Consider the following 26,982-nt stretch of genomic DNA (forward strand, 5'->3'; position numbering starts at 1 on the left):
TTAAACGGAAGCTTTCCAAATAACAGCGGCGTAAACTTTAGTCGTACTGAACTCCATTAAAACGAATTTATTTTTATTTTATATTAATTCGCGCTCGAACAATCTGCAGTGGAGTAAACAACGACCTGATATTGGCAGCTATATTTCTTAGCGAAAAAATATAACAGTACTCGTATCATTAAATCATATAAATATTTGCTTAAATGGCCCGACTTGCCACATATTGAAAATAAACGGTTTTGGTTCGGTTGATAATTTTAAGCAACAACAGAAATAGTGGATTCAATTCGGCTTCTTTCAACTAAGAACTTCGTTTATAAACTGATTTGGAGGTATTTGTTTTGAGTAAGATTATATTATTATTTACTTTCTGATCAGTCCCATAAAAAAAACATTAACGATAAGATATTGCTTCATATTTTTAACTATAAAATATATGCAGCTAAAAATCGTTGCCAAAACGGAAACAATTTGTAAATAATTTACTGCGGAGGTCAGATATTACACAAATCATAGTTTTGTGTTGTTTTTAGATTTGATTAAAGCAATATGGATTTGTAGCTTCTTTCCTTTTGGAAACCTTAATAATTGTTGTACAGTGCAAACATTTAGTTTTCTATCTACATTTACGCATGAAGGATTTGTTTGTATAGGCTAACAAACGTTATTGCGGTCTAACTACGTTCATAGCTACGAACTTCACACCAAAATATTCGCAACAATAATGAAATACTTTAGAATATGTAGAATGTAGATCTAGGTCTTGGAGGCTGAATTTTATTGAGTACCATCACCCTTTCTTACAAGCTTTTTATTAACTTGCATTGTATGTGTTCGGATGAATCTTAATTTTCAAGGATTTTTTTACTTTAAATTTATTAATCAATAACAATGCAAATAGTTACCACTATAGGTAGGTACACTGATGTATCATTTTTTCATATTATATACTTGTAAGTTGTAATCAATTATTTTAAAAACTATATTGTAGACATAGACATATGTATTTATCACCAGAGTATGCTTATTGAAATTTTACGAAATTACGTCTGGAAAGGACTTTAAACACTTTGATTGGTAGCATTTTATCTTTGGACACTCAACTTCAACAGTCTTCGAAAATCACCCACGATTTTTACACACACAGTTATTTACGAATTGTTTGATTCAATTCTCGGTTCACTGTAATATAGAGCGGGCTCCAAGGAGATGTTCGTTTGCATAAATAGCGGACCTAAATCTGACTTCTGATATATATTGTATAGATCCCAGACATCCTATAGACAGATGTTCCCAACCAGTTTTGTGGTCCCCCTCCCCGCACCCCGGTAATTAAATATGGCATACAAAGAAAAAAATAAACATTTCCAAAACATGCCGCGTGGGGTATCAAATGAAAGAGCTTATTGAGTAGATCACGAATATATAGCATACTATAACATTTCTTACACTTTCTCTAAGATTTTTTAAAAAATTTACGAAAATGCTCCATTTTTGAGTTAACTTTAAACCACTAAAGATTGAAAACTCATGAATATATTTTTTAAATTATTATTCTAAATAATTAACAATAGTCCATTGTTTACGATTCAATAGTTCGTACAGTGAAATAGTTGCATGGGGGAGTGGGGGGAGCATTCAAAGATGGCGAGTATATTTTCAAGTTTATGCCAGAAATAAAGGCCTAATACAAAAATATCGGTGTCAGGGCTTAGAATAATTATCTTTGCACTGTCTTTGTGTTTGACTGAATGAAAAATATGGCAGAAAATTCTTGAATCAGCCTCTGTGTGATTAGATTTGGCATAAACTTGAAAATATACTCGCCATCTTTGGATGCTCCCCCCACTCCCCCATGCAACTATTTCACTGTACGAACTATTGAATCGTAAACAATGGACTATTGTTAATTATTTAAAATAATAATTTAAAAAATATATTCATGAATTTTCAATCTATAGTGGTTTAAAGTTAACTCAAAAATGGACCATTTTCGTAAATTTTCTAAAAAATCTTAGAGAAAGTGTAAGAAATGTTATAGTATGCTATATATTCGTGATCTACTCAATAAGTTCTTTCATTTGATACCCCACGCGGCATGTTTTGGAAATGTTTATTTTTTTCTTTGTATGCCATATTTAATTACCGGGGTGCGGGGAAGGGGACCACAAAACTGGTTGGCAACATCTGTCTATAGGATGTCTGTGATCTATACAATATATATCAGAAGTCAGATTTAGGTCCGCGATTTATGCAAACGAACATCTCCTTGGAGCCTGCTCTAATACAGCTGGGTACCGGAGCGCGAACTCCTGTCGTTGACAGTACGATATTATGATATAGGATGCCTTTTTGTATAGCGAAACTGAACTGCTTATCGATTTAAATCTAGAGGAAAATATTTCGACCTGTGTACGAAGAAATTGAATGTGTGCATAAATAAGTACACAGTTGCACAAAAGTTGGCAATGTTCGGTAAAACAAATTAATATTTTTTTTATCTGTGATTTAAATTAGTTTTTCGTTATGATTAGTATTCCTTTCGAAGTTTTATTGTTATTCATTTAGAGATTAGTGCTATAGGTACTTTTTATGTGTAATCTTCAAAGATACAATGTCCTAGGTAGAGATCATCTCAAATTGATATAAGATACCTATTCTGGCAATACAGTTCGTTAGTAACACAAATCTTATCACATATTGTTTGTATTATTAATGATAATACGTTAATTAATAGACGTGGCTTTATTTATAGATCTAATGAGATAATTAGCAGAGCTTCAATCGAAGTACAACAAGGCCAATACATTATATTCTCTATATATATAAAATTCTTGGTCACAATGTTAGTTACTCCTCCGAAACGGCTGGACCGAATATCATGAAATTTTGTGTCCACATCGGGTAGGTCTGAGAATCGGCTAACATCTATACTTCATACTCAACAACGTTTGCCGGGACAGCTAGTATTATATAATAATGATCACACTCTCAAATAGATTGTAAAAATGTGTGTGAGCAAACAATTAGTTAAGATAAAAACGTAAATAAGACACCTACAAATATCTTTATCTATATAAAGTTATGTTTAATTTAAAGCGTTATTAGAGAAAACACAATAAAAGCGGTGTAAAAGCGAATACTTCATTTTAAACTCTAACATAAAATCGTTTAACCAAAACATTTATAATTCAATATAACTGCGTCGAGTAAATAATGTCTTCCATTTATTACTGCTATGTGCTGAGTGTGATAATTTTCTGCTTTACTTCTGATGCGCCTATAAAACATCTCCATTTAACTTCTTCATACGAAAAACAACTTTATTTCTACTTAATATAGTTCAATTTACAGTCAGATAGAAATTGTAGAGCAATTTTCTTGCGTCAAGATCGTTAATTGCAAAGGCAATTCTATTTGTAAGTACCTTCTTGTCGCTGATGTATGTAAATGAGTTAAATACTCTGTTACGTTATCAATTAGAGAAATTTAATGAAATTATAACATTATATACTTATATAGGTTTAAAACATGATTTAAAGTTCTGAGTATTTACGTTAAATAATAATACGTATAAAAGGTTGTTTATTTATTAACATTTTATTAATATTGAAAACTTATGTCTTCTTCATTCTAATACTTACTATTATTTATATGATATAATCAAGAATCCTAATTTTAAAAAAATTCCTAACAACGCTACTTCAATTCGATTATGGTAATATCCTCACTATGCTGGATCCTCACTATCTGGATGGATACAATCAAGTACCTAAATGTCAGATTTTATTGAATACAATTTATTGAATTTAAGGCATAGTGGAATAGGTGGAGTACCTATCTAGATAGCAAAATACTAAATTAGATAAATTTTAACAATAAGGTTTTTTTGAATTATGTTGTATTCAAAGTAGATTAAAAAGGCGAGGTACATGTACGCAATCACTATAGAAAATTAAATGACCTAATATTTTGGACATGAATTGTAATAGCGTGTTCGAAGGTCAGTTTTATTGTAATTTTATATGTATCTTTAACTATTTTCATGCTTTAAGCCTATTTTTTACAGGATCATGTCATAACCATAATGTACGCTGAAACAAACCTTGAAGCTATGTTATTTAAAATCTTGTAATATACTTAATAGTTTTCATAAATTGTACTTTTATTTTTTTGCAATAATTCTAGTAAGTAATACAATAAAAACAAGTTCTACCAGAAAATAAAGTTCCGCCAAACTGCCACAATATAATCCATTTCTAGCCATTTAGTGGCGGAATTGTTCATTTAAGTACAGTTCGTATTTTATGCGCTGCTCGGCCTGAGATTGCCTTTTGAAAGCCAACTTTAAAATTATCATCTCACGCCAGGCTTCCATATCAAGTTCTATTGTGTTTGGCAGTCGTGCTTTGTTTTTTGTATTTAATTTCATAATGCATTTAATATAGGTTTATGATTATCTAGTTAACATGTTAGACTACAGATGCATATGATACGTTCGAGTCTTGGATGAGAGATCAACAAGGGTACTGGGTAGGTATTGTAATACTGTGACAAGGGGCTGTTATTTAATCCGTTATGATCGTTTTTTTTTCAAATTTAAACAGATGCAGCTTGAGCGGCGGTAAAACTGTGCCATGATCCTGTAAAAAATAGGCTTAAAGACTAAAGTGCGTCTCGAAGCTTTACGTTTTTAATTTTTCTCGAATAAAGTGTACCTGTTGGTCCTGTGCCTGGTCTGGTCGTGGTGATATTCCGTCAGATCAGACTACTCAACTAAATTAGGGAATAGGGATACTCTACTAAATTAAGGAATAGGGAATGCAAGTGGAGGTAATTTGCCATACTCATGCATTTATAACATTTCTCTTGCTCACTTTTAAAGTAACGTATTACATCTCTCTCTATCTACAAGGGTGAGCCCAAGGAAAGGCCAGTTCATTATTAGCAAAAATAACAGTATACAAAGTATATGACGTTGAGAGCTCTCCAGTTTCATCAAAGGCACACCCGATAACAAAATGCTGATATCGGAGCTTTTAAATGACAATATAACATTCTTGGTCATTTACTTTGCAAAGTACGTAATATAAATAATGAATGATAATTATGAAGTATGATTAATCTATGACTATGTTTACTTGCATATTGTATGAAAACAAATGCTTTTATAATCAAAATTTATGTTTGATTCAATTAATAAATAATGGACTAAAATATTATGTATCTACATCTATACCTATCTTGAAATATCAACAAACATAGAGAAGTAGAGCTATACCTAGTATATGAAATTTTTTATAAAATTTCAAGTAGGAACTCTAGGGAATCTATTTATATTTTCTAATAATAAAAAATAGAGCATGCATGTGCTATTTCGCCACATGGTCTTCATAATATCATATTAGTAGATCAGCGTGACAGCTCTATCTTTTTTATTCTCCAGGTCATGTCAAGAGAAGCAATATTGCTTCTTGGAGAAAGGTGGGTGACGGGCAATACAATTCAAATTTATTAAATATTTATTTCGTTATATTTATACTTTCGTATTTCCCTCGTGTACATTAATGTTATTGAGAAGTAAAGTTCTGTATTCCTCCTTAGTTCAATCTCTATCAAGGTTTAAAAAGCATTATATGAGAATCATCTGATTTTATATCAACGTTATATTAAAAAATCTCAGACGCAATAGTTACTCTACAGATTATTTATTTCTAAAGTAGTAAGAGTATTAAAAGAACTATTCTACAAAGTATCAAAGCAGGTCTTGGAACCTTGACTTCAACGTCTAAACTTTTAGCTTTGTACGACTTCATGTACGATGTTCTTAGCTAATTCAATGGGAAACCCGATTCATTATATGTATAAGGGATCCATTTGGGTTGTATACTTGTATAGCATAGCTACTTTCTCAAAAATAAGGCCTTAATGGCACATAAAATAATATATCTTGTAAAGACACGGTTTCACCTGCAGACAAAACCATAGCCAAAACTTTAGTCGACTTTTTCAATCCTTTTGAAGTGATTTTTGATAAAAGATAGAATAGCTATGTATGACTCTGGGTCTTCAAAAATATGTGTTTGTATAAGACAGACTTTCTTCTATTCTCTTCTATCATTCCAAAATTCGAATAATGATAACTACCTACTCTGCAATATTGCATATTGCATAACATTCTCACTATTGAGTGAGAATGTTAAAATAATAGCCTTAAATATGGATATACAAATTGGTAAATAAGTAAAATAAATTCTTGGACATATTGTTAGCAAACGACTATCCTAACGAAATTAGTATCGAGCCTTATTTTGAATTCAGATTTCGATACCTACGTAAGAATTGTTTAATTATTTATCTATATTATAAGCACGATGTAAGATATATGAGTAAACAAACCAATGTAAAATAAATACGGATTAGGGGGCTTAAAATCAATTTGTCAGGGTCGCACCTTCGGGAAAACTCAATTTCAATCTGGTTACCCAAGTTTTATATCATAAATGATGTTGATGTTTTGTTAATTTTAACCGAATGTTTGGAAAACAATTTTTGTACATATTAGGAAATTTAATTATTATACAAGAACAGTCAAAAAGTTCAATCAAGTCGATCAAGTTTCTTAACCTCAAAGATAATATTATGTTTGAGAGATTGAAACAATATCTTGAATCTTCTTTATGTTTAGATTAAGTAACAAAAATGTAAATAATGTTTCAAACTATCATTTTAATTATTTTATGTTTTTATTTAAATTAAAGTGACCGTGGAATGTTTTTTAAACTTCTTGTAAAACCATTGGAATAATTAATTTTATAAAAAAATTCACAAACTATCAAACACGTTATTTTTACATAGTGTTAGATGTCTCTCTTTCATGCTTATCGGTTAATTTTCATTTTATTAATTATATTTCATATTAAATAGGTATTGCGCATTTTTAATAGGTAATTATACTAACATTTGGTCATGAACAAAGGTTCTTGACCAACATCCACTGTCAAGGTTCTGATAACGACAATTTCTGATGACGCTTATTAAGATTTACGTTAAATACGTATTACGTTTATTAATTTAAATCTTAAAATTAGTTTAACAAATTAAACTATTTTAACCTTAATTCAATTTTAATTTCAATTTCAATATAACTTGAAATATTAATACATATATCAGAAGTCAGAACGTCGACTGATTCGACTCTACAGAAAATTCAGAACCGAGTTCAATTTTCCCAATCATATTTGTATAATATTTGATTAAAAGCTTCAATAATTACCACTTTCATTGAATATTATGATGATCACGAGATTGTTGTTCCATTTTATTTACGCTTTAAATAACATAACTAGCACATTTTAAATTATGCTATTGGAAGTATGTTCACTGTTCTTTTATTCACCTATTCCCATGTCCATCAAATGGACTCTATAATATGTCCTGGAGTATTTATTTATAGTCCCTAAAAACAATGCTAACTCGTAGATATGTGTATTGTGTATGTGTCAACAGTTATCAACTAATATATCGAATGCTTCACACCCCGTGGGATCGATCAATGGTTCCCATGGACCAGTCATGTTTCAATGGACCACTCCTCTCGATTGAATGTGTACTGCTGTGTACAGATTTATTTAACTTGTCCATTTATTTTTGTGTTATAATACGAACTCGATACGAGATACACCCCGGGGATCCTAAATCGGCTTATAATTTTTCAAAATATTTTGCTGATCTGGTTCTTGCTAGAAATGTTGGTAATATATGTACTAAGAATACCTAGTATTGGAATTTGAGGATTGTTATTACTAAACTATATGTACGCTTATAAATTGACTAGCTTTCCGCCCGCAGCTTCGCCCGCTTTGTCTAAAATCTAATAAATTATATACTTAAACCTTCCTCTTGAATCACTCTATCTATTACAAAAAACCGCATCAAAATCCGTTGCGTAGTTTTAAAGATTTAAGCATATATAGGGACATAGGGACAGAAAAAGCGACTTTGTTTAATACTATGTAGTGACTAGTGATATGTTGCGTTGTAACTTCAAGTAGTTACTTGAAAATAATTAAACATCACTGTAATATAAATAAATAAATAGATAAATAAATAGGTATAAACATAAAGCTCTTCAAACAACGAGTGATAAAAATGGTGATAAGAAATCAAAGTAAGTAATTTTAAAGTATTTAACCGTATCATCCACAGGTATCATCGTACTTTTTATCGTCTGTTTAAAACAATGTTGTCATTAATTAAGTAATTTCAATATTAATTAACTTCTGAAGTACAGAGCTCTCCAAGATCCACATTTAAACATCTAATTAGAAGGAGAACATGCTTTATGAACTAAATTTGCGTATGAGCTAATTTATCCGCTATATTTTGAAGTGAGCACCTCAGTACTCATAACATTAATTAATATAATATAACTAGTACCTTAAGTATCATTAAAACTGTTATGACTTTAAAATACTTCTCTAATAGGGAAAGTTAGAATAATAAGCGCTCAGATCTAAATTTTTATTTTTAAAACAAAAATTAATAATAATAACTGAACAAAGTTTTGCACTCGACTATACAACATTCGGTTACAGTTCACAATAGATCTGTAGGTACAGTCGCGTATATTACCGACGGACGCACTTGGACAGTTGCAGTGATCGTAAAATGTGCCGCCAGCTTCCGGCCTTGCTAGTGTTGTATCGAACACAACACTGAGTTATCGATTTTGTTTGAACATTGTGTTTGAATACATAAGAACAAGTTATGAATTGCTTGGCTAGGTCTAACTAGATCTTGTTTTATAAGTTTGAAATTTAGTTCGAGCTTTTTCGCTCTATTACAATTGCAAAGTAAACATTCGTATCATAATATCGAAATACAATAGCATACAAAAATTCACACTATCAAATTTAATTTGTTCCACATAATTATATCGATATTGTAGCGTCTCTACGTTCATACAAATATGTCGATAGTTTTTGAATCGACACCTACCAGCCTACTATAGAATATCAGTAAATGAGGTAGCGCTGTGCGTGTCCATGCCCACATATGATTTATTATATTATGTTACTTTTCGACTGAATTTAGCCTTTATTACAAGGTGATAAGAGTTAATATGATAGCTTTACACTAGCAGAGCAGACTGTCAACAGAAGCTGCTAAAGAGCTCTTGAATAAACCTCTCCATATAATATAGGCTGGGGCGTAAAATATTTTAACGGCTATTTCTTTTAGCGTATTTTTGTTCTGCTTTTAAATTCCAAGTGTTTATAAGATAAACATTTATACAGGGGCAATAATGCAAGGGGCTTCTTGGGCGATAGAAGGTTGGATAAATAACAGAACTGTTTTATTCATTTATTGGCCGAAAAGGTATACTAAATCGGATGTCTGGCAAATTTCAGTAATATTATGTCGAAGTAAAGAATCTTCTTTTTTCTGTGTTTGATATGTTAAGTTTGTTCTATTAATAATTATTTAATAATAAGTTAAATTAAATAGTAACTACATTCAACATTGAGGTGATAAGAGCGATTATTAAATATGTTTCTCCTTATCACATTCTTATTTTCGCAAATTTCTAAAGTTATTCAAAAGTAACACGTTTTTCAAAACAGCTTAACAAGTATTCAAAACCCTTTGCATCTATAGAGCAACCGTAATTCATTTTTCTTTCATTTCTAGCTTTTTCCCATGTTTTCTAACATTTATAGTGGTATTACATTTCATCAAAGGCTGCTTCAAGCAAAGCGTAAAATTACGTGGCAACAACAAGCTATGCCTTTTATACGACATAATCTGGGAAACGCGTTTGGTCATATAACTCATACAGTCATGCTCATATACATGCCCACTTCATTTCCAACCTTTTCACTATTTATTCAATGTGGTTATGTCTAAAGTGGAGCACAAACTTGTATCGAAATGGGTCATTGAAGAACTTACACTAGATTGCTGAAGATTTTGAAATTATTTGATTACTTCAATTTCGCAAGCTGAGCTGCTCTTACTTTAATTATTAATTTTTTGGGTACTTACTTAAATGTTTCCCATTCTACTTTTTTGCTGTCCATATTTGGTGTTACATTGTCTCGACAAATAAATATCTTTTCATTCTTTATTTATTTTTATTTCTCCTTTATTATTTTTTATTTTTAGCAGCCAGTTTATCATCGTATATAGTAACATGATTATGAAACAGTTTTCTGTGTCATTAGGTTGCTTTGAAACCCATTTCCCTTGAGTAAAAATGCTATAATGAAGTCTCGTCTCGCTAATTGAAAGAATTATAAATTAAAAGCAATCGTGTTTTAATTAGCTGTAAAGTTTATTTCATTTATTTTGTGTAATATAATAATTAAAGGCGTGTATTCGGAATCTATCCAATTGTGAATTAGGTACTTCATATTTAAATAATGTTTTTATGACATTTTAATGTAATTTAATAAACAAATCTGTATAATAAAATAGTTGGTATATCTATAAATAGTAAGTTATTGAGGGGCCACACCATCAACGCCTGTAAACAATTTAAAAAACATACACAAACATTCAAGAAAATTTATACATGACATTATTTCTATTAAAGTTCTTTGTTCTGTTATAAACTATCGCGAATGAACGCAGGAGACTCTCTTTTACCAAGAGATGTGTTTGTTTAATATTAATCTTCATAAATAAAGAATACACATATAATATGAATATAAGGCAACTTATATATTCTATTATGAAACTCGTTAAAGTTGCCTTGTTAGACATGTGGGCGTGAGTAAAAGATATTTGATACAATATGTCTCCAGGTATCTAGGGTATTACGGCAGGTATAAAAATATAAACCCATTTTATAAATTAAAGGCTTATCTTTTAAGAATATTGTATTAGTATGAATAAAGCGAAAGTATATTAAAACCGAACCATACAGGACAGCCGTATGCATAATATGCGATTTATTCTAATTTTTACAAATTTACACGATTCTTCCTATTTTATATATTATTTATGTACTTACAGTATATTCTGTATTATATAATTTAGTGAAATCATTACCATTATTCATCATTTCGATTAGCCATAGAATTCACAATGTACAGCATAATATAATACCCAAAAATAAAAGCGAAGAAAACCCAGTACTATCTCCATAATATATCATTTGTAAAGCGCTTTAAACGCTTATTAAATAAATAAACACAAGCCCATCAATTTGTAAGGGCAGACAGCGCAATCCTCATCGCTGTATTCCCTCTAACTATGACAAATGCGTTGGGACCTCATTCCTACCGGCCCTTTGAGTTTTTCATCCTCAAACGAACGCGCTTTTTAGTACCGCAATATTTTTCTCTTAACACTAATTTGTTTGGACAGACATTTTGAGTAATTAATATTTATCCCTTATACGTTATTAATATTCATGAAAATTCTCTTGGGTTCTAGGTTTAAAAATAAATTAACGTCCTCATACTGAACGAATTCCATATTTAATACAAAAAATTTCCAGTTTTTTAGGCTTCGTTCGGAATAGGTAGGTATATTTTCAAATTCTAGATTTTATGATCCATTTCTCCGTATATATTAATTTTGTTATTCATAGAACTGTGTAAAGTAAACAACTTGAAAAAACTTTCACAAGATTACAAATATAATTTGGGCTGATTATGTCTATATAAATCATTAAAAAAAAGGAAATGCATCCCATGAAGAAATACCAAAATTATATTTTTGTCAATAAATACAACGAGTTTTTCTGAGAATTTGAAAAGCTCTCTTTTAATAGGCGTATTCAGTTCAAATTATTTTACTTCCATTCAATTACCATGAAAGACGGAAAATTATTCTTGAAAAGCAGTGTGGTGTTTACGACGTCTCGAGTGGGTTGGACTACTTACATACAAGTTTGTATGCCATTGATAAAGTTATTTGGGTATTATTCAAATGCTCTTTATATTTAAACGTTATGATAAGTGATAACCACCACGCATAAGTATGTATTTGCAATACCAGAAGTGTCAAAAATGATTTTAGGAAAAAGTATTTTAGAAAAAGGTATGAAGCAAATCTTGAAGGCTTTGATATCTCAACAAAAAGAATAAAATAATTATGGCAAAATAAGACCAAGACTAAATTAATGAAAAATCCTATAAACTTGTGATCGAAATTGAAAATCATAATAATGGAAACAAAAACAACAGAAAACTCTTTAATGGCTAAAGTAAGAAAGAAAAATGTAAAACAGAGTAAAATTATACATTAATTTCATGATATGTCCCTAAATAATACTCTCTCATCTAACCTAATATCCCCATTAAATTTGCCACATAAGTTTTACTCGGGGATTATACACATTACCTGAACAATACATCTTAAAATTATACTGTGAGACGGGATTAAATTAATTAACCTACGTCTTAGTAGAACAATATTGTCATTCCTCTGCGTTATTATCATAATAAGTAGATAGGCAAATTAGTTTCTATATTTGTTAAGGTTTATCTGTTCAAATCTCATGCTCTTAAGAAAAATAGGTGGTATATTATTTAGCATCTATTGATAATGATTCAACTGTCCGTTCAAACTGAATTTGGTAACAGCTGACAGCTCCTAACAGTGTGTGCACAGAAGATAATTCCGTAACTATTACGGTTATAAAAAAAAAATAACTTATATAGGAAGTATTGGTACTTCTTCTTTACCTTATATGTTAATTAATGACAATAATAACTTTAGAAATAGAAATATCAGTTTAAACTTTGGTTGATATCTGTAATAGTTACGGAATAATCGCCTGTATTTCTAAGTCTGTGATTTCATTTCCTCAACTGTCGCCTACAAATTAATTTCTGTTCCTGTCGGACATCATTGCCACATCATTGCTATAAATAGGTGACGTTGTATCATATGGTTTACACTGATTTAGTATTATTTTATATCAAACTAGCTTTCCGCCCGCGGCTTCGCCCGCTGTGTCTAAAACATAATAAAACATACCTACGAGAATCACTCTATCTATTAAAAAAACCGCATTAAAATCTGTTGCTTAGTTTTAAAGATTTAGCATATAGAAAGGGACATAGGGACAGAGAAAGCGATTTGGTTTTATACTATGTAGTGATGATGCGGGATTGCAGGAATATAAGAATCCTTCTTGATACGCAAATTAGACCAGAAAGACTGCTCTAATTTGCGTATCAACTCACATTAGGTGTCTGTGCAAGCTTTATTTCATAGCTCGGAGAATCTGCGCCTATTCATATGATAAAATAAAGTTCTTCGAAAGATTAAAGGTAAACAATAATAAAAACTGTGTGATAACAGTAATTATTTATGATAACCCCAAAATCAATACTGAAGATTCAATAATCACTTATTATAACATTCAATTCAATTCCAAATAATTATTTTTCCTACGTCATATCAATTTCTTAGAAGCAAAAAACCAATCAAAGTAAGAAATTAATGCTTTCTAACTTTTAGAAATGTTTTCAAAGTTTAATTTCAAATATTGAGTCTGCAAAATTTCTCGATTACAGCGTATTTTTTAAGAAGTGAATCCGCAAAGAGGTTTTCCCTAGGTTCATACTTTTAAATACATTACTTCAATATTATAGCTCCTTCTCAATACCTATTAATCTATTATTTTCTCTAAAATGAGAACTTTATAAATATGTACGACTTTATTCATTTTTATTAATTTCAAACATTTTTATACTACCTACACTTTATTTACAATGAAATGAAAATCTTAATTACAATAATTACTGAGACAATTTACTACTTTAAATTTTTAATTTTTAGTGTCAACAACACTTCCATAACGGTTCCATATTAATGTTTAATCCTGTGAAGCTTTCAGGTGTGAGGTGTTATGGAGTGGCCATGCTCTATCTTCTATCTATGAAACCATTGCCCTACATACAGGGATCTTATTAGCAATGCCATATTGCTTACGTGCTTATACTATGTAAAGGTGTTAAGAAAATGAAAATAATGACAAAATATATTTTTGACATTTTTTAGAATAAATGAACGTGGGACCATCCATACTAATATTATAAATGCGAAAGTAACTCTTTCTGTCTGTCTGTTACTCAATCACGCCTAAACTACTGAACCAATTTCCATGAAATTTGATATGGAGATATTTTGATACCCGAGAAAGGACATAGGCTACTTTTTATCCCGGGAAAATGACGCAATCCCGGAAATCCCACGGGAACGGGAACTATGCGGGTTTTTCTTTGACTGCAGCGCGGCGAAGCCGCGGGCGGACATCCTAGTATCATGAAGAAATTGTATATGGACTTAAGTCCGCATCAATGTGCGTGCGACAAAATCGATTTTTTCCAGTGTTCCGGGAAGAAGTTTGTGATTAAGGTATTCTTAATAGAATAAAAAACATTCAGACGAAAGATTCAGATAACTCCAATAATATAACTAGCAACTGAGTTTCTTTCTCCAGTTACTTAGTTTCTTTAGACACTCAATAAATAGCGTTCTAAATACTTAATGATAAGGCGCTTTAAAAAAAACATTTTACACAAAGGAATTCTCAACCGATCATTGTTAGACAGACCTTTTCTTGCAGTCTAATCCCTCATTAGTGGTCTCATAAGGCTGAGTTATCCGTCAAGTTGTTTGTTCGGAAACAATACAGCTCTTTAGTTATCTACGGGTATTAGTTGGAGGGGATCTATTTCTTTCTTTGTGTTAAATATTGGAAATTCTTATTTTCAAATGTCTTTGTAATTGACCTAGAAGACGATAGTCCGATTATTTTAGAACTGTGCGAATTTTTATTTTATCTTAAATTGGTTTGCAATGGAGTTGTATACAATATTAAGATTCTGGTATATATACTTTGTTATTTTTCAGCGATAGAGCCTATATATGTAGCGATAATTTACTGAAGTAAAGGAAAATTATAGAACAGTATCAATTATTCTGAAGTTAAATTATGAAATGATGTACATAATACTTTAATTGTTACAAGATCGTTGACTGTTGTATTCATTAAAACTTCTCAAAGGAAACATATCAAACTATGTTAGTAATTCCATTTATAATATTATAAGTTCTTAATTCATTCAAGACGCTTTTGTATACTTACTTTACAAGTTTATATCTTCCAGCATTCATACAGGATTATTAGAGAATGCACACTATTATTATAACACAACTACGTTTATTATTTTAGATTTTTTCTGATTTAAAGGATATAGTTAAAGATTATTATACGATATCAAAAATAACTCTCTAGTAGAGTATAGAATATCTATAGCAGCTATTTTGTATCGCTAATCAAAGTCTCAAATTACACAAAACAGATGGACATGAAAAACAATTACCGCAATTAAAGAATTAGAATGCATCATAATCTACATATTTGCTAATTTACCAACCATGAAGCTATAATAAAAGCTGCTACAAAAAGAAAAACAATAATTCAACTTCAGCGCCACTTAAACAATTTGCATATAATAAACGAACAAGCACTTTTGTATGGCTCACACAGCGAATGCTCTATCCCGCAATTTGTTGCGTTATACCATTTTTATTTTGCGGATGTCGCATCATTCATACAGATTACTTTGCCTAATGAGTTTTTTCATTTTAGACGATTTAAAATGCAAATGAAATTGGTGTACGTTACAGAGCCGTGGGTAAAACATAGCCGTGTAAATCGAAATATGGAACATGATGTAAAACGTTTTTAATAGTTTTTCATTTATTATTTCTTTATGTATTTTGTATTACATACTGCTTCTCTATATATCTGTTTTATTAGGTTAATATGTGTTATAAATTAAGTTGTTCTAAGATAATTAAACATAAGTCCTACATACGAAATATAAAACTGAGTTATAATAAGTTTAAATGTAGTGTAGCACTTTCGTCATCGTAGCAGTTTGTAGCGCTGTAGGCCTTTATTTACTTTGTAGAAAATCGTAATATACTTAAGTAGACTTTGTGTTATATTTTATGTGTATTTTTACTAACATAAGAAATAAAAAAGTTTTTTAATATCCTGTCAAATATAATACTTTGATTTTAGTTACAGCGTTTATATTATTTGTAACGAAATATTGTGTTCGTAAATAATCTATTACAAAGGTTGGTATATTAAGTAGGATAAATGGAACGAATACGATTTACTTTATAATATTTGAGGTTTACCATATTAAGGGCCATATTACTTAAGAACATTTTTCAAATACTATTCTATATAAAGCACTATATTTCCGCCCGCGGCTTCGCCCACGTTTTTAAAGGAAAACCCGCATAGTTCCCGTTTCCGTGGGAATTCCGGGATAAAACCTATCCTATGTGTTAATCCAAGTTACCCTCCATATGTGTGCTAAATTTCATTGAAATCGGTTCAGTAGTATTTGCGTGAAAGAGTAACAAACACACACACATCCAAACAAACTTGCGCATTTATAATATTAGTAGGATTACAAACATTAGGATTTTCAAAGGCACCATTGTGTATACAATCTGTCTAACAAAACAATCGATTATTTCTTTAGAATATAGACGTCTTTTTTGAACTTTCCCTTATATTGACGAAGTCTTTCAAGTACAGCAGAATCGTTCTACAATAAATTTGTTTCACATAAAGGTAAGGCTCAAAAGGTACAATGTTTACGTCTTGCTTTATTATAGGGAGGTAAAAGTGTGATTTCTTTTTGTTACCCCTTTAACTTTGAAACCGGAGGGTTGTTTTTAAGAAATCTAAATTTATGTAACACTCGCTAGGCCTTACAAGCTTAGGTTTTACAAGCAGAATAATCTTCTTAATCTTAATGACTCTTTGTTGTTATATGGTATATTTGGCATAATATTTATCGGAAATTTTATCTATCTTCCTTCCCTAATCTTAAGTATTATATAATACTAGCGGTCCGCCCCGGCTTCGCCCGTGGTACATATGAAAAATAGATGTTGGCCGATTCTCAGACTTACCCGATATGCACAGAAAATTTCATGAGAATCGGTCCACCCGTTTCGGAGGAGTATGCAGACTAACATTGTGACACGAGAATTTTATATATAAGATAATAAAAGGAAAAAATGCGTAAAATAATTTCATATCACATACTTCAACAGATATAATTATTATCAGCGACATGTTAACGTTTACTTTACGCGTAGGTGACTCTCATAATTGGTTCGAAATCTGTCGTGTAAATATTGTTTGACGTTGCGACTAACGAGGTGACCACGTGAGCTGGATTACCCTCTGACTACGTTAAACGGAGTCATCTGATGGATCATGGGATAGTCCATTTTGCCCTAAAAAGGAGCATTTGGGCATTGTGAGATACTTTTTAGCATCCTAGCTACAGAATGGTGAAAATGGTATCAACAAAATTAGAAGATGACGAAAATAAATCCAAAGAGGCTGTCATCATTATGATTTAATATGATATTAAATCATAATGATGACAGCCTCATCAGACCTCAGTTTTCTTGAGGTTAGTCTAAGAAGTCTTTATTTCAGTAGGATAATGTAAATTTAAAAATTAAACTAGCTATTATACATTAAAAGATTATTTTTTTCATAATTAAATCATCCAAAGTTTTAATGTAAACCTATGTCAGTACAATTCATTATATTAAAAAGCAATTTGGAGCCATTTTTCTATTCCAGTCATATTTGCGCGGAAATCTATCCGAACGTCGCGTCGATGTCATTAAAAAGAGCTAAAACTGAAATCAACAGAGGACGATGAAATCCTCCCTGTCTCCTCGATCAAACCCCGTAAGTCACGTCCTAACAAGGGGAGGCGATGAAACAAATAATAAACATTCAATCGTAAAGGACCTCTCGAAACACATTAATATCCGACTCCTTGAAAACATTTCTATTTTCGTGATGCTCAAGCGCCTTTTTAATTTGCGACTCACCGATCCGGTGTACAGGATGTCTTGTTATGATCAAATTAAATTGAAGAGTTCTACTTAAGTTTTTAAAATTAATCGGGAAAATATTTTATGCTGGAAAAAAATGTTGATTGAGAACATTGACATTAATTTCTAACATATTTGAGCACTGTTTATTTAGTTGTTTATAAAGTTTGCAAAACATATTTTAGTTATATTTTTTTTTGTTTCGTACTAACCAGCTTTACAAGGATCCATTCCAAGGTCGTTAGATGCTTTATTTTCATAATTGTTAGTCAGCAAGTCTTCTATAGTAAATTTTCGAGATTCTTCTCTCCCCTCCACCGAACTTACTTGTAGACTAGCGCACAATGCAATAGTCATTAGAGCACCAACCACCCGCGTGAACGCACTACTATATAACGTCATTTTGAAGACGTTCACTGGACACAGCACTTAAACATAATTCATACTCGTTTAATCTGAAACAAATGAAAGGTAATTTTGAGTTTATTTATGAAAACATTCATAAATAAAGAATATAACGTAATATGCCCATTTGTTAAGGTATTAGTTTGGACTATAAATACGGCTTGGAAACCGCTTGACAAATAGTCGCATTGCTCCAACTTTAGCGAGGCTAAGCCACTAATGGGACTACAGATCATTTGAAGGAGTTCTATTACAAATTGTCTTCTTGCTAACAATGACGTATTTATTTGATTTGAAATGAAACTTAAGAAAATGAAAAAGGTCGGATTTCCTTTAATCTGAGTCCAATTCGCTTCCATGATTGCTTCTCAAAATACGAACCAATATTTTTTGTATAATTTGTTCTTATTTTTACAACCAATTTTTAGTGTCAAGGCAACATCATCAGTTAAAAAAAACAAAAGACTGATAAAACTATACATTAGAACATGACTAATCAAATAAATTTCTTCAAAATGTCTTGTGGCCTGATTTATTAATTTTCTCTTTGATGCGATAATGATTAGCCTCTTATGTATGTAAGGAAGTTCCCGAGAGTTCTGGCGAAAGTTGAGTTCAAATTTGCAAAGATAGTTTCTTGTTGGAATTTCAGGCGTGCAAATGACGGTAATGGTTAATTTTAGATGGAATTTAATAAATTAATTTCACGCTTGCTAATTATAATTGATGATATTAAATATTAAGAGTAGATATTTCTCGCTTCGCAAAAGTTTCAAGAAATAAAAGGCGACGGTAGTGGAATTTCTTTAGAAATATGAAACCTGAAATTTCTTATCAAAGACGTAGGACAAAAAAAAACGCTACAATTCTTTTCTGAACTTTTTATGATAACTTGGGTCAGGTTCGAGATAAGACGTATTCTTTTATGTTTTTTTTTCATTTGTCGAATTTTGAAGTCAATCTTTTTAAATACGTTCTTCGTTCAAATTGACTAATGAATGACGAAGTTATTTATGTACAGTAAATTATTAAAATGTAATGTTGTCTACATGTAAGTTTTATTTTTTGTTTCTAATTTTAAGGAGGATAAAAAAAGCTGATATTTAAATGATGATAGGTTAAGATGTATCGAATTGAAAAACGTATTTAAATCAAGATAGCACGTGAATTTATGAAAAAAAAAACATTATATTATTTTACATTGCATTGCAATCAATCTAGAATTTTCGACTCGTAATTTTCAACATTCATGAATAATGACTTCACACAATAAGTAAAATAAACATACCTAAAGCAATTATAATCAGATAAGGGGGTCATTCAGATATTATATTATAGGTATGTGATTCAATAATTTTTGGGCTATAAGAGCTAATTGCGCGAAATTACATCGATGTGCCTGGCGACTAATACAAATCATCAGTCCCGATAAAAACAGTTGTTATTCTAAGTACACAATCGTTGTAATAACTAATCAGTGTGTTCTTTGACCTTATATTCAATTTCCTTCACTAAGTCCCCTTTATGATACAGGCGAATATAAACTCTTGCACTATACAAACAGGGGTGTGTTTTTAATAATTTCGATTGGCAGTTAGCATTTTGTGCAACGCGAAAGGTTCGGAGCCCGGTCAACATTATCACTGAATGATAAGGGAGACACATTTCAATAATGGTTCGTTCGCTTTCTTTGTGTCTCTTATTCCAGGTCTTCATGGCTTTAATGCAAAAGTGAATGGGAATATTCTATTTCATTGATAAGGGTCGGCCATTAAAAATACCTACGCTTTTAACTTTTCCTCGTTCAATTAAGGTTCAGTAATTACCGTGTATTTTAAATTTTATGAAAAATGTGTTAAAAGCTGCTGCCTGCTACGTTGAGTGCTGCGTTTTGCATAAAAATTATACGCGCGTTTGTTGTACGATTTTTACTGGATATCTATTAGAGATCGTTAACCTTAGTGTTCATTTGTTTTTAACATCAAATAACTTGTCTTTATATACTTTTAAATACCTATGATATAAAGAACTCTGCCTACCTACTTTGTTTCATAATAATATCGAAAATGTTGTGTAAGCGTAACTATATAAATATTTTTCAACAAAAATCTCTTTCAAATAGTAATTTTAAAAAACTGCCTTCAAATAGTCAGACAATTTTAAAATATAGAAACAATCATCAAAATCGGTTCCCGTCTTGTCGAAAGTCCGAAAGTTCTGTATCAATCCCAAAAATACTGTCCAATTGATGAATTGAGAACCTCCTCCTATTTTGAATTAATTTGAAAAGACTCACTTCACACCCTTTACCATATAATCCATCTATCTGCCCAATACAAAAAAAAAACTGTTCACATTCATACACCTATAAAAATACATATTATATACCGTTAAAAGCTCTACCATGTTAGAAAGTCCGTTTTATTTCATTAGGTATGTCTGTTTGATAACAATTCGTTTGTTATTAATCTGTATATAAACTTTAAATTACGTGCGCCTTATTTTCTTGTAAAATATATAATATAAGTACTATTAAAGAAAGAATACGAACGGAATTTGTTGGCATACTGTGGGAATAACATCGAGTTTATTTGAACATTCCACATATAAGCATATTTCATTTTATGAAATGTTATTACTTTTCAATATTAAGTTTTATTTAAAAACCACATGAAAATATAATGAATAGTGCAGCATAGGCAGTACGTAGCTGAAAAACTATAGTGTTTAACATTGGAATTAAGAGTTTTGTCGTCTTATATGTAACTAGCGGTCCGCCCCGGCTTCGCCCGTGGTACATATTTCGCAATAAAAGGTAGCCTATGTTCTTTCTCAAGGTCTAAAGATTGTCTGTGCCAAATTTCATCAAAATCGGTTGAGAGGTTTAAGCGGGAAAGCGTAACAGACAGACAGAGTTACTTTCGCATTTATAATATTAGTAGGGAATTAGGGATTATGATTGTTATGAATGGATATTGTTTAATGTTTATTATTAATAGAACTTGAACTATATTATTGATCTCTTTAATGACTATTTTTACCCTGATCTCATATCTTTAATTGCGTGTCAAGTTGCAAACATAGTGGCATTGAAGATACACTTTATATTTATTAGGTACCTATGTGAATATATTTTTTATAATCCACATTTTATTAGTAAAATAAGATCGGACTTTTCAGCATACAATGGTATCAGCAAAAAATAGGATGCATTACGTATTTGTAAATAATCAGCAAGCTAATAGTGTAAGCCAAAAGCAGTAGTGAGAATTTGTAATAACTACTTCTGAAATACTGAAAATTGCATAAATCTTTATTAGGAACTATAAAAGAAAATTGGGAATGATTTTCTACGAATATAAATTAAGTTTAAAGAAAGAAGAAAAACATCTAGAGTTATTTAAAATATTGATGCCTATTTATTAAACATCCTTTGCAACTTGCACTGAATTTGGTACCTATTACTCCTAAACGACATTCCCAAAACCGACAGAATAATGTGTTCTCATTTTGTAGCATATTTGTATTTTTATGATTAGGTCAATGTGTCATATTCAGGCTCATAAAGTAAACAAATTATGCAACCTAAATATCTCTTCATAATATTACCTAATAACATTAGCATAAATTAAGGAAAGGAGAAGGGAAAATCCATACTAATATTATAAATGCGAAAGTAACTCTGTCTGTCTGTCTGTTACTCAATCACGCCTAAACTAATGAACCAATTTTCATGAAATTTGGTATGGAGATATTTTGATACCCGAGAAAGGACATAGGCTACTTTTTATCCCGGGAAAATGACACAATCCCGGAAATCACACGGGAACGGGAACTATGCGGGTTTTTCTTTGACTGCGCGGGCGAAGCCGCGGGCAAAACCAAGTAATGAATAAATACTAAATAGTCAAGCCTATAAATACAAAGACAAGATCTTATTTCAATTTTTGGTAGAAACTGAGAAAGCACTAACATTCCAGCCTTGAATTTAAACTTTGATTAAAACCCTTCATTTATTTTACTAGATACCTATTTTGAACTAAACTAGACGTCCCATTAAATACCAGGCTATTGTTCATTTATACATATAAAATTTATAAGTTATTTTTTTCGGTTATACGTCTCTACAATCTAACTTTAGATACTTTATGAAAAATATACTAGCTGCCCGCCCCGACGTGACTCCGCCCCGGTAGACTTTTATTTATGACTAAATTTATGTAATATGCACTAGTTAGGTATTCAATTAGATACTTAAGTTATAAAATAGAGCAGTCTTGTTCTTAGTATTTATTTTACAACAAATTAAAAAACAGTTAGGAACAGTACATAGGTACGGTATACAATTTAATTCAATAATTACTGTAGTACATAATGTCAGGCTCGTCAGAGCTATGTAAACCAAAAGTTAATCAATTTTAAGTAGAGTCGGTAGGTATTATTATTGTTTCATAAGTATATTATAAATAACTTAAAACCACACAAGCATATTATGCGTAGGTACATAAAGTTGGTATGTATTCATCCACATATGCATTATTGCATTATTTCAAAATATATTTGTAATCGATTTTTTTTTTCGTTATAACTAATAATAATATAAACATAATGCATATTATGGGACAAGTATCTAAGTACATATAATAAACAAAAACGTAACTTATTTTACAACATATCGTTTGAAATTTGATCGATAATAAGTACATACATAGTACGTACATAACAGATTAATTATTTAAAAATTATTTGTAAATTATTTTTAAAAAATTAGAATTTTGACATCTAGCTAATACATAGGTATACTGTAAAACTTAAGAGGATTTTTTGAAAATAAATCCCGTCCTAATCACTACTAAATTAAAGTAAAAAAAAAATGTAAAATATAAACAATTATTCATAACTCGCACAAAGCTAGTCCGAGCCAAGCTGTTAAAACTACTTACATGCACTCGTAAAAATAAACACAGTAACACACTAATTTACGCGTCTGTAAAGGTTAGGTCACACTCGACAAACGACTTGACAATGCGGCGTCCCGAGGACAACTGATATCCTAGCGATTCGGTCGGGAACACTGGGTACTGTTGCATTCGCAATCGTTATTAGTATTTTTTATTTTTACAAAAATTATGTTCATTACATAACTAATTATGTAGGTATTTTTTAATCTTTAAATATTTCCAAGTCTTTTCTTTTAATTATTTGGATGTAACATGAACACGTGGAGTGGTGTAGAGTTTTATGCATCAATAAAAAAATTGGTCGATTCTTATTTTATTCTATTGATCTCAAATCTACGAGCATGTGAGTAACGCTTTTTTAATATCGTAGCGGCAAATTTACTGAGTTGTTGTGGATGGTAGGCGACCACAACCGCCCATTAACATTGAACATATAATTTTGCAGATCCCTGCAAGTTGTTACAAAAAGAGATTTTTTTTATTTTTAAATAAAATAATAGAAACAAATTTTGCTTCAAACTGTATTGAGTCAATCACGCATAAAATGAATTATTAATATTATATTATTATAATATAATAGATTGGCTGAAGAATATAAAAAATAGAGACTTTCTTCACGTCGTAGAGACACAGATATTGTAGAGCATGAAGTTCTTTTACTTTAACTGAAATTATAAAGGACAAAAACACTTCTATTCACAACTGTACTGGCCTTTATTTAAACGTTTGTCAAAACAGAGTAACAACAAGCTATTCATTATTATGTTAAAGTTTATCTTGTTAAGTAAACAAGCATTAATTACCATATTCACGATGTGTATGTAATGTGGAATGGAAACATTTAATTAGTGGTCTATAGCAGACTGAGATGTACCTAAGTGAGAAATATAATATGTATTAATTGCATATGATTCATTCTGGCGCTAAGAGATTCAAAGGAATGCTGTGCATAAAACAAGGGAACACTTAACACACTGGGTACAGCTTTAAAATTTACATACTTGTCGCTCATTCCGACTGCGCCCGGGTTTAATCATAAAACTTGAACTGAAATAAAATGTTACTCATATTAACTTTTGCAAGTGTTTATGAATTGTAATTTTCTTTCAAACTACATACTACCGATCCGAAGGGTCACTCAGAGGAAAATTAGCAAGACACTAGGTATTTGTAGTTACAAATTTTTAAGCATTTTTATCAACAAACAGAGTGTAATAATTAGAAACATCCAAATATAAAATAAAAACTAACATTGCAAGTTTATATGGGTAATAATTAATTATCAAAAACAAGAGTAACAACAAGAGTTTTCTTTGTTCATATTAAACAATGTTTGAATTGTAGTATTTTTATTTTCTATAATGTTTCACCCTGTAAAAAATATTCTACGTATAAATAACGTTTTAGCGTTATTGAGTAACTCATATCTATTGATTTAAATCTGGACCAATATAAACCTACTTTAGTATAATAATAGTGGGCTTTGATGGTTTAGTGATAGCCTTAATTAAAATCTAAACTAACCGTAAACGAAGCGGCCAATAATTAATTAATTTTACGAACCTTAATATTACCATGTTAAATATCTAACATATACGTACTTATACCTATTATTATATTTTAGTTAAAAAATACAAAAATGTAGCTTTTTCCTAAGCATGTTTAAAAGCATATTTAAAATCGATTCGGTAGGTTGAGTTAATTCGTAACAATAAACAACAACAAATTAAGTTTAGATTTATAAATTGATTAAGGACATACTAAGTTAATTGTGCAAGATAAAATAAAACCATAAAGTTTTAACAATAAATCTCCACTTCATATTATTGAAATGGGAAATCAATTGTTACTAAAATTAGACTCTAAAGGTTAAAGTTTCTTTCAAAGTTTAAATGAATCTAACTGTTCAAGAACAATAAATGAATTGAAGCCCGGTGTCAAATATTAATTTAACGCGAACTCAGTGACAGAATGAGGAATAGGATCTTGTTAAATATGTTTTTACTACAAGCTTATGGATACTTCAATATTGTGATAAGTTTCAAACCAATAAAGGTAAGATTAAAAATAAATAATGATATTGTTAAAAAGTATTGTAAGAAAGCTCACAATCCGCTTTCTCTATACTATGTTATGTAGCGATAATAAGAATGTTACTTGAAAGCAGCATAATACCTAATTCTAAGCGTGTCCACACTATCATGCTATTAGCCTCTTTTTAAACCGTTTTATTCGTGTACACGCATTATTATCAGCTTAGCAGAAACGCTGCAAAAAATATTTTCTTACTTTTTCTATATATTTAAAGCTTAAGCTTTCCTTGATTAAGAGCATTATGCTGCTAATATTTATATACAAACTGCATTGTTTCACTGACGCATTATGTGTAAGTATAGGATTTATGAATGCTTCATTTTGTTTTTAATTCTTCGGGCTTTTTTTTGTTTCATAAAAAGCTGCTTCTCCTGTTATTTACTTAGATATTATTATCTTCTAACAAATCATTCCGTTTGTATGTTAAATCGGTTTTTATTCATTACTAGAGGTCCGCCCCTGTGGTACATATTTCGCAATAAAAGGTAGCCTATGTCCTTTCTCGGGTATCAAAATACTTATCTCCATACCAAATTTCATGCAAATTGGTTCAGTAGTTTAGGCATGATTGAGTAACAGACAGACAGACAGAGTTACTTTCGCATTTATAATATTAGTATGGATAGTTCATAGTTCATAATATAGTTCATTATGCTATCACTATTTTAGTACAAGTCATAATGCGTTTAAACCACGTTTATACGTAGGTATTCTCTTTATACTATGGTTAACTCTTTATACTTTTTCCTTCAAATAATTTAAAAACGTTATCATTGGAGATAATCCTTCATTTTTATTTATATCCGCTTTTCATAAAATTTTATTAAAATTCTGTAATATTACGCATCTACCCATTATGATAAATTATATGACAAATGCGTACAAAATTCGTAGCTGGTTTTTCCAATAATGGAGCTTCGATAATAGATTATTGAGATCGATCATCACCTTTGTTCACATTTTAGTAAATTTTTCATATCCACGTCCTCTGTTATTTATTACGTACAATATTTTATATCGCTGCAAATATTTATAGATCTCCAATATATTGTATTGTGGGAATGGAATCAATATTGTTAATTTAATTAACAGCTTTCGTGTGTATTCGTCTGATTCATTGATTGATATTAAAAAATATATATTACTTGGGTAATTATATTTATTTTGAAAATTTGTTTCAGATATGTTTTAACTTTTAACCTCTTATTTTTTCAAAATGAAATAACGTTAGTGTAATATAGCTCCAAATAAATTAAACTTAACACTTCCATAAAAAGAAGATGCATAAATCTGAAAAAATACAGTTTTTTTTTCTTAAGTCAAATTGTTAAATGTAAAAGCCACATGAAATGAAATAAATAAAAATAAATAACTTTTTTACTATGTACGCAGCATCCGAAAATGTAGTAGGTAGGTAGGTATCTATTTTTTGAATTGACTGAGTTTCTCAAATCGTTTTAATAGAGGTAAACTGAAAGGACAGTTACAAAAAACGAAAAATTCGTTACAAAATTCAGCAAAAATGAAACAGCTTTGTTCATGGGATTTTGACAGGACAGAACAATGTCTAACGGTTCAGCAAGTTGAAAATATATTCAGAATTTTT

At 30.4% G+C, this 26,982-nt stretch overlaps 1 protein-coding gene across 2 annotated transcripts in view; it reads right to left on the reverse strand.

Moving 5' to 3' along the window:
• The window catches only part of tok (tolloid-like protein 1 tolkin), a 68,569-nt gene that overhangs the window by 29,225 nt on the left and 12,362 nt on the right, over positions 1–26,982 (reverse strand). Inside the window, exons 1-2 of one of the 2 annotated variants that reach the window (XM_089700083.1) lie at positions 23,265–23,356; positions 18,129–18,371 (exon numbers count right to left, since the gene is read on the reverse strand). In XM_089700083.1, coding sequence (XP_089556209.1) covers positions 18,129–18,318 — 190 coding nt within the window. In that variant the 5' untranslated portion in view covers positions 18,319–18,371; positions 23,265–23,356. Of the gene's footprint in view, positions 1–18,128; positions 18,372–23,264; positions 23,357–26,982 lie in introns of those variants that run through there. The other variant, XM_089700084.1, reaches the window with a different exon arrangement.

This window comes from Colias philodice, chromosome 10 (genome assembly GCF_061535455.1).
Source record: "Colias philodice isolate Cphi_HAF_F1 chromosome 10, ilColPhil1 Martin Lab GWU primary, whole genome shotgun sequence".
Taxonomy (NCBI): domain Eukaryota; kingdom Metazoa; phylum Arthropoda; class Insecta; order Lepidoptera; family Pieridae; genus Colias; species Colias philodice.